The sequence below is a fragment of the Bombus bifarius genome, unplaced genomic scaffold (assembly GCF_011952205.1).
Source record: "Bombus bifarius isolate JDL3187 unplaced genomic scaffold, Bbif_JDL3187 scf7180000007974, whole genome shotgun sequence".
Taxonomy (NCBI): domain Eukaryota; kingdom Metazoa; phylum Arthropoda; class Insecta; order Hymenoptera; family Apidae; genus Bombus; species Bombus bifarius.
In genome coordinates, this window is record NW_022884360.1 from 2,372,654 (window position 1) to 2,381,321 (window position 8,668).

The 8,668-nt window shown below is 31.7% G+C and overlaps 3 protein-coding genes across 3 annotated transcripts; 2 read left to right on the top strand and 1 right to left on the bottom strand.

The window, feature by feature from the left end:
• The first annotated feature begins 235 nt into the window (after positions 1-235).
• On the top strand, positions 236-4,107 carry LOC117216941 (pre-mRNA-splicing factor ATP-dependent RNA helicase PRP16). The gene is made up of 2 exons (XM_033464125.1): positions 236-3,827; positions 3,978-4,107. The coding sequence occupies exons 1-2, from the start codon at positions 451-453 to the stop codon at positions 4,057-4,059; spliced, it is 3,459 nt and encodes a 1,152-aa protein (XP_033320016.1). The 5' UTR covers positions 236-450; the 3' UTR covers positions 4,060-4,107.
• A 17-nt stretch (positions 4,108-4,124) lies between these two features.
• On the bottom strand, positions 4,125-5,700 carry LOC117216942 (60S ribosomal protein L23a). Its single transcript, XM_033464126.1, has 4 exons — positions 5,649-5,700; positions 4,931-5,232; positions 4,593-4,720; positions 4,125-4,450 (listed from the first exon to the last, which is right to left on the bottom strand). Exons 1-4 carry the CDS (start codon positions 5,680-5,682, stop codon positions 4,189-4,191), a joined length of 726 nt encoding a protein of 241 aa, XP_033320017.1. The 5' UTR covers positions 5,683-5,700; the 3' UTR covers positions 4,125-4,188.
• Positions 5,701-6,093: 393 nt separating this feature from the next.
• LOC117216960 (ras-related protein Rab-34-like) lies at positions 6,094-8,562 on the top strand. Its single transcript, XM_033464148.1, has 7 exons — positions 6,094-6,414; positions 6,803-6,969; positions 7,040-7,141; positions 7,248-7,312; positions 7,396-7,526; positions 7,811-8,018; positions 8,296-8,562. Exons 1-7 carry the CDS (start codon positions 6,355-6,357, stop codon positions 8,364-8,366), a joined length of 804 nt encoding a protein of 267 aa, XP_033320039.1. The 5' UTR covers positions 6,094-6,354; the 3' UTR covers positions 8,367-8,562.
• The last annotated feature ends 106 nt before the right edge of the window (positions 8,563-8,668 follow it).

Sequence of the window (8,668 nt, forward strand, 5' to 3'; positions counted from 1 at the left end):
ATTATATATATTATATATTGTATTATTATATATTATATATTATATACATTATATAGTTACTTATTTATAATAGATGAGATGTTCATAATGTATTCAGATGAATACGTAATAACTAGTAATAATAATTTCTAGGGAATTTAATGAATTGCTATCAATGAATGTCATTGACTGTATTTTTTCTCTTACTATAGATCCATCCATAGATTATGAAACTAATTTAGTTTTATTTAGTTAATTAGTCAGTTATGGTGTCTAAGATGGCGTCTAAAACCTAGCGTCTGCAAGATGACGTCTAGAATGTGGTGTCTAAAGGATAGTGTCTAAAACGTAGTGTCTAAAACGCAATTTTATACTATAGTGTTGTATTATACATATTTGCTAAAAAATAACTACTTTGTACGCTATTAAACATATAAAATTTTAATAACGAATATTACTCAGTGTAAAAAGATGGATATATCAAATGAGTCGAATTTGTATAGATTAGAAGGGATTGAAAAAAATCAAGCAGGAGGTTTGATTATTCGGAAGAAACCCTCTGATCATACATTTAAGAAGCCTCAGGTATCTGTCTTGGGTCTTGACAAACTTGCAAAACGAAAAAGGCAAGAAAATTCACAGGAAGTTAACTCATTGAAATCTGAATCAAGTTCACTAAAATCAGAGATTAAGGAAAGAAAATACAGATCTTATGCTGAAGAAACTCCAACTCATACTGGCGGGGTGAACACTGAGGCACAACAAAGATTAGAAGCACGATTAAAGCATCAAAGATTGAGTGCACAGGACAAAAATCATAGGCACAATTATAAGGACAAAGATCGGAATAGAGATAGGGATAGGAATAGAGATCGATACAGAGATAGGGATAGAGAAAGGAGTAGAAGCAGAGACAGTGTTAGAGATAGTAGTAGACAAACACCCTTAAGGTTTAAAGATGAACCTCAAACTCCAATATTTAAAACAAAAGATTCAACATCTAAAAGTAATTGGGATGATGATGAAGATGAAGAACCAAAAAAATCCAGTTGGGATCATCCAACACCCAATCTATACAATATTAGAGATGGTAGAGACAGTGTTAGAAGTGAATTTACGCCTTCATATAAATATAACCCTTGGAATAGAGATCGAAAAGCTACTGGTGCTACACCTAACATACTTGGGGAAGAAAAAGAAATGTGGGACTTGTGGGAAGAAGAGCAACAAAGATTGGATAGAGAATGGTATGCCTTGGATGATGGAGAAAATCATGCGTTTGCTGATGTTTCTGAAGAATACACCCGTAAAAAGGAAATGGAATTGGAAGCAAAAAGACAGAAGCGTCTTTCCGCACAACAGCGACAGATAAATAAAGATAACGAATTGTGGGAACGTAACAGAATGTTAACATCTGGTGTCATCAGTTCTTTAGATCATGATGATGATCCTGATGATGAAGGAGAAACCAGAGTACATCTCTTAGTCCATAATGTTGTTCCACCATTTCTGGATGGTCGAATTGTATTCACTAAACAACCGGAGCCTGTTGTACCTGTACGTGATCCTACTTCTGATATGGCACTTGTAGCAAGAAAAGGGTCGGCTTTGGTACGAGCATATCGTGAGCAAAAAGAGCGGAAAAGGGCGCAAAAGAAACATTGGGAACTAGCTGGAACTCATATTGGTAATATCATGGGTGTACGTGATAGACACAAAGATGATAAGGAAGATCCAGGTCAAGAAACTGACTTCAAAGCTGGCCAAAAATATGCGCGTCATATACGAGATGAAGTTACTGGAGAAGCTAAATACAGGTCCATTCAACACCAGAGGAGAAGTCTTCCAGTATTTGCTGTACGACAAGAATTGTTAAATGTAATTAGAGAAAACAGTGTAGTAGTTATTGTTGGAGAAACTGGCAGTGGAAAAACAACTCAATTGACTCAATATCTTCATGAAGATGGTTATAGTTGCTATGGTATAATTGGATGTACACAACCAAGAAGAGTAGCAGCTATGTCTGTGGCAAAAAGAGTTTCTGATGAAATGGCTACTGCTTTAGGAGACAAAGTTGGTTATGCTATTCGTTTTGAGGATTGCACTTCAAAAGATACTGTTATTAAATATATGACTGATGGTATTTTATTAAGAGAAAGCTTAAGGGAAGGAGATTTGGATCGATATAGTGTAATTATCATGGATGAAGCTCATGAAAGATCTTTATCTACTGATGTCTTATTTGGTTTATTGAGAGAGGTTGTAGCCAGGCGACATGATCTGAAATTGATCGTAACATCTGCTACAATGGACTCTAGCAAATTTTCAGCATTTTTTGGAAATGCTGCAACATTCCAAATCCCAGGTCGTACATTTCCAGTTGAAGTATTACACGCCAAGAATCCAGTAGAAGACTATGTTGATGCTGCGGTGAAACAAGTGTTACAAATTCATTTGCAACCCCGTTCAGGCGATGTATTGGTCTTTATGCCTGGTCAGGAAGACATTGAAGTTACTTGTGAGGCTTTGAAAGAACGTTTAGCAGAGATCGAATCAGCTCCTCCACTTTCCATTTTACCTATTTACTCGCAACTACCCTCGGATTTACAAGCTAAAATTTTTCAACGTTCAGAGGGAGGTTTACGAAAATGCGTTGTAGCAACAAATATAGCCGAAACTTCATTAACTGTCGATGGAATTGTATTCGTCGTGGATTCGGGCTATTGCAAGTTGAAAGTTTATAACCCACGAATTGGTATGGATGCTTTACAAGTATATCCAGTGTCCAGAGCAAATGCTGATCAAAGAGCAGGAAGAGCAGGACGTACTGGTCCTGGTACCTGCTACAGATTATACACGCGAAGGCAATATTTAGACGAACTACTATTAACTGGAGTTCCAGAAATACAGCGAACCAATTTAGCAAATACTGTATTGTTACTGAAGTCTTTAGGTGTTCAAGATTTATTGGGTTTTCATTTTATGGATCCTCCACCACAAGATAATATATTAAATTCTCTGTATCAATTGTGGATTTTGGGTGCATTAGATCATACAGGACGTTTAACACCTTTGGGACGACAAATGGCAGAATTTCCACTAGACCCACCACAATGTCAGATGCTCATTGTTGCTTCTCAACTCGGTTGCACTGCAGATATACTTATAATAGTTTCTATGCTGTCAGTGCCTTCGATATTCTACCGACCCAAAGGTCGCGAAGAAGATTCTGATTCAGCTCGAGAGAAGTTTCAAGTACCAGAGTCTGACCACCTAACATATTTAAATGTGTACAATCAGTGGAAGGCGAATGGTTATTCCAGTTCTTGGTGTAACGTTCACTTTATTCACGCGAAAGCTATGCGGAAAGTAAGAGAAGTTCGACAACAGCTGGAAGAAATTCTGAAACAACAAAAGATGGAAGTTGTAAGCTGTGGCACGGACTGGGACATTGTACGGAAATGTATTTGTTCGGCATACTTTCACCAAGCAGCTCGTTTAAAAGGTATTGGTGAATACGTGAATTGTCGTACTGGAATGCCATGCCATCTTCATCCGACGTCAGCTTTGTTCGGTATGGGCTTCACGCCAGACTACGTGGTGTATCATGAACTTGTGATGACTGGCAAGGAGTACATGCAATGTGTGACTGCCGTTGATGGCCACTGGCTAGCCGAGTTGGGTCCTATGTTCTTTAGCGTAAAGGAAACTGGACGAAGCGGACGAGCAAAAAGACGACAAGCCATGCAACATTTACATGAAATGGAAGGGCAGATGAAAGAAGCGGAGGAAGAAATGAAGGCTAGGGCGCAAGAACAACTTGAACGTGAACAAGCTTCTATCAGGAAGTAAGTTTCTTGTATTTCAAATTTATAATACATACAGTGTCCCATAAAAGTATTTGAATTACTGTAGAAAGCTTAATATAAGTTTTTTATAATATTTATCTGATATTTTGTATCATTAATTTTTATGGTATTATTTTATATTGTTTACAGGAAGGAGATATTGACGCCAGGTATCAGAGAACCGGGTACACCTGCTCCTTATCGTAAAACTCCAAGTAGATTGGGGTTATAATTGTTCAGATTTTCAGTGAAATGTGTAAAATATTGTAAAATTTTTAAAGAAATACAACAACAAAATTTTTTGTACAAAGGCATTTTTTTAATACAGATACACTTCCTTACTCATCATATATAGGTACATTTATATTATACCAATTTTATTAGCAACATCAAGCGCATCATAATCACGCGTTAGACGTACATACGCTTTCTTTTTACCATCTGGCCTAATTAACGTATTAACTTTAGCCACATCAACGTCGTACAGTTTTTTAATGGAAGCTTTGATGTGGTATTTATTCGCACGAGTATGCACGATAAAAACTAACGTGTTGTTGTCCTCTATCTTTTTCATAGCAGCTTCAGTGGTCAATGGAAATTTGATGATATTAAATGCATCCATACTGAAAAAAATAAAATTATTTTAGATATTTTTCATATAAAATTATAATAAATAAATAAATAAAATAATACATGTCATAAAATATATAAAATTAAACGTATGTAAGTAGGTAGATAAAAATAACACAAGTATTTAATACTTACCGATTTCTATTTGGGACAGATTTTCTCGCATATTTCGGGTCCCTTGGTGGTCTAAATGTTTTTGGCCGATAGAAGTGGACAGATGTCCTTATTTTCCTTACTCTTGATCCATGAACACCTTTCAATACCTGCAAATAAATACAAATGATCAATATACAAATATATATATATGATAAACCAAAAAGTTCATTTTTTATGATTTGATATATCAGCAGTAGACTATATTTTTATCACAGTCATTCAACGAGATTCCCCAACATTTATCATCATGTATATTGAAATAATTTACTAAGTTTACAATTAATCAAATTTTTTTCATTGATATTATGTATATTAACCTTTTTCTGAGTTTTAAGTGCTTTCTGAAGTGGGGCAGCTGTTCTTCCACCCTTAGATGTTTTCTTCGGAGGTTGAACATTTTTCTTAGATTTTGCAACTACTGGTTTCGCAGCAACTTTAGGCGCAGGTTTTGCTGCTGGTTTTGCTGCAGGCTTCACAGAAGTTGTCGTTTTAGCAGCTGCGGCTTTCTTTGCAGTGGTGGATGTTTTCGCAGCTGGTTTTGTAACTTTTGATGTAGAAGCTACAGTAGCTGGCTTCTTCTCAGTTTTCTTTTCTGTTTTTTTCTCAGCTGGTTTGCCGGCTAGAAAAAATAAAATAAATAATCAAAATATTATATTTTCTACATCTTACATTAGTCAAATATTTATAACACAAAGTTCTTAAGGAATTGTTGTGGACAATTTTTAGGTTATGTAAAACATGCAAAAGTTTAATTGAAATTATAAATTTCTTTCAAATTTACTATTCGAAGATATAATAAATATTTTAATAATATAGAACAATAATATAATTATATACATATCGATACTTTTTTTAAATATATACAAAACAGACAGCAAACCACATGTTTAGGGTTGAAATTGAACACGTGTTTATTAATCAAACTTTTTACATCACAAATTCGCATTAATCATGTTTTATAAGTTTGCTTAAATTAAAACATTTTTCAAACTTGTTAGACGGAATTTAAATGTTATTAAAAACTTTTAAATATACCTGACTTTTCCGTGGGTTTCGGTTTAGGAGCCATCTTGCTAAAAAGAAAGAAAGTCTTAGCCGGAAACAGACATGTGAATAATCAGTGAACTACGTTAGACGTTTACGTGTAAATTCAATTTCATAAAATAATAACTATATGATTATAATACAAAATTGTACGTTTCGAAACATTCCATGTTCAATTATAATAGTAAAATATTTGTATTTTATAATTTACGCAAAAAAAAAATATTTTAACACGATAATGCAATTTAATAAAAAAAGAATATTTGCACATACATTTTACATTTTGGTATTGGTATTTTAGATAACTTTTACTTATCGAAAACTTATGAGAAAAATTTTATTTTAATTCTAGAATATGTAATTGATTTGTAGCAGAGTAAATTAGATGGTATACACCTGCCGTAGCAACCAATGTTTTCATTTAGTTCAAAATTACTTATGTTAGCAATGGGTAGGCAACATATAACACGCAAATGCTTCTCTAGTTCTTACTGTATAAATATATATTTAAACATAGCATAAATATTAAACATATGAAGTCTTCAAATGTGTATTGTACTCATGTTTCAAAGTGAAATTATATAAATAAAATATAATATAATAATTTATAAATATATATTGTAAATATAAAAGGCTGTACAATTGTATATATTTGCATTACAATATAAGAAATATTGAGCAGTATACAGTGTAAATAATGTTAGAAACACGTTCAGCTATTTACAAAATGATTGAAGTGGCACGTGATGATAGACAGGTATGACTTAAAAATTTTGTTCTTATACGAGTATAATTTTTAATGAAAAATAATGAACAATTCATAACTTTATAGTTATACTATTGATAAGCATTTTTAAATCAGACTTAGTATGTCAATTGCTGCCGGACATCCGGTAGAAATTAAATTCAAATCAAATTCAAAATTCGATTTAGTAATTTTATCGATTAATATTTTTCTTCAAAACATAATAATTATGAAAATAGGGAATAAGAAGTAATTACGTTTCTTTATTTTAGATTAAAACATTTAAAAATATATTTAGATATTTAATAATAAGTTTATTTCTAATTTCAGTCACATATACTGCTAAAAAGTTAAATTTTGAGATAAATGTACCAAATAATAAAATAAAAACGTTTTCTAGGTTAATAATTGGCCACCACCGTTTTCATCTGATATGACGAAATATAATGAAAGAGATTTTGATCCAATTGTTAGACGTTCATGCAAAACGAAACGCGTATCTTTGAAAATTGCAAAAGCAATTGTAATTGGCGATGTTTCGGTTGGAAAATCATGTCTAGTAAATCGGTAATATACCACAATATCTATTTTTACTTTACATGAAGAAAAAGTAAACATAACATTGTTTGCTTTCCAGATTTTGCCACAAAATATTTGACAATAACTATAAAGCAACAATCGGTGTTGATTTTGAAGTAGAAAGGTTTGATATTCTGGGTGTACCTTTTCATTTACAAATGTGCGTTCATTTCGCGTTTCAACATATTTTATTATTTAATTTCACAATATTGATAATAAATATTATGTTAAAAAATAGAAATTTATTATTTGTTTACTTATTTCAGATGGGATACTGCGGGGCAAGAAAGATTTAAATCCATCGCTGCATCTTATTACAGAAGTGCAAATGGTATAAAAAAATTTGTTGTTATGAATGTGTAGTAAAATATAAAAATTGTATCAAAGTTTTATGTTATAAATATTGTATTTTAGTAATCATGGTTGTTTTTGACTTGGCCAACTTAATATCTTTGGGACACTGTCAACAATGGTTAAATGAAGCTGCTCAAAGTAACACGGAGCCATATTACATATTCTTAATAGGCACAAAACGAGATTTACTGGTAAATCACGCAGAATTTATTGACATATACAAAAATCGAAAGTAAATTATAAGGAAATAGTTAAATTTCTAATGCATTAGATGATTAACTAAATTAGCAAAAAAAGACCTTTAAATTTTTGTATAGGATATTAATTAAAAATTGTATTAATTATACAATAATCTACAATAATTTAATACAGTAGCTTTATTTAATATTACTTTAATTACAATAATTACGAAATACTTAAATTATGTTGTTATCATTGATTGACTATAACTACAAAATAAAATAAATGTTTTTAGTCCAATCAGGTATATACAATAATGGAAAAACGAGCGGCTGAAGTAGCGCGGAGAATGAAAGCTGAGTTTTGGGCTGTTTCCGCTAGAACTGGAGACGGTGTATCAGAATTATTCACAAGAGCAACCGTATTATCTTTTCATGCCATGATTCTACATGAGTTACAAAATATGAAGCCGGAATCAATTAACATTGGTTCCGATTTAATAAGTACGTAGCACTATAGCTATAAAATAGATAGAAATATTTTGCGAAATTATGAATAGTCGTTATATATCTAAAATGTTATTATTATATTTAATTATAATATATTATTATATCTAAAATGTTTTAATACCTTACGACATTAAACAATCTTTTCTTAAACCATTAAATCTGGTTATCAGCTATTTACTATTTAAAATTAATTTGATTTGGATTGTATTAATTTTTTATTTCTAATTTTTACTCATTCAATTAAAAATGATAAAATACGTTCATATTTCAGCTTTAAATGATCAACGAGAAAGGATTAAAACAAGGAAAAGAAGAAATACTTGTTTCGATTGTTCAACGTGAATGATATTTCTCAGAAATTTATTAACCACTAAAACTTGCTCATGAACAATAGTATCAGGTACTAAGATTTTAATTGAGACAAAGTAATATATATGTGGTAGATATATCTGCAATATGTAATTCATACTGTTAATTTATATCGTGTATGGATATTCTGAGTAATTTTGCATGTTCATATTTCTAATAAATGCATAAAAATCCAAAAAATAATAAATCATAAAAATAATAATCAGTCTAATTATCAAAAATAGATTTATTATCGTAACGTTGTTCAAATACCCCGCGCGTGAAACAATCTTCCG

What these genes read in the sequence shown, in the direction of transcription:
- LOC117216941 (XM_033464125.1), top strand. Translation starts at nt 451, where the DNA reads ATGGATATATCAAATGAGTCGAATTTGTATAGATTAGAAGGGATTGAA. An exon ending in GAACAAGCTTCTATCAGGAA is followed by an intron (nt 3,828 to 3,977) that starts GTAAGTTTCTTG and finishes TATTGTTTACAG; the next exon opens with GAAGGAGATATTGACGCCAG.
- LOC117216942 (XM_033464126.1), bottom strand. Translation starts at nt 5,682, where the DNA reads ATGGCTCCTAAACCGAAACCCACGGAAAAGTCAG. An exon ending in CACTTAAAACTCAGAAAAAG is followed by an intron (nt 4,721 to 4,930) that starts GTTAATATACAT and finishes ATTTATTTGCAG; the next exon opens with GTATTGAAAGGTGTTCATGG. An exon ending in TCTGTCCCAAATAGAAATCG is followed by an intron (nt 4,451 to 4,592) that starts GTAAGTATTAAA and finishes TATTTTTTTCAG; the next exon opens with TATGGATGCATTTAATATCA.
- LOC117216960 (XM_033464148.1), top strand. Translation starts at nt 6,355, where the DNA reads ATGTTAGAAACACGTTCAGCTATTTACAAAATGATTGAAGTGGCACGT. An exon ending in GTACCTTTTCATTTACAAAT is followed by an intron (nt 7,142 to 7,247) that starts GTGCGTTCATTT and finishes TACTTATTTCAG; the next exon opens with ATGGGATACTGCGGGGCAAG. An exon ending in GCACAAAACGAGATTTACTG is followed by an intron (nt 7,527 to 7,810) that starts GTAAATCACGCA and finishes AAATGTTTTTAG; the next exon opens with TCCAATCAGGTATATACAAT.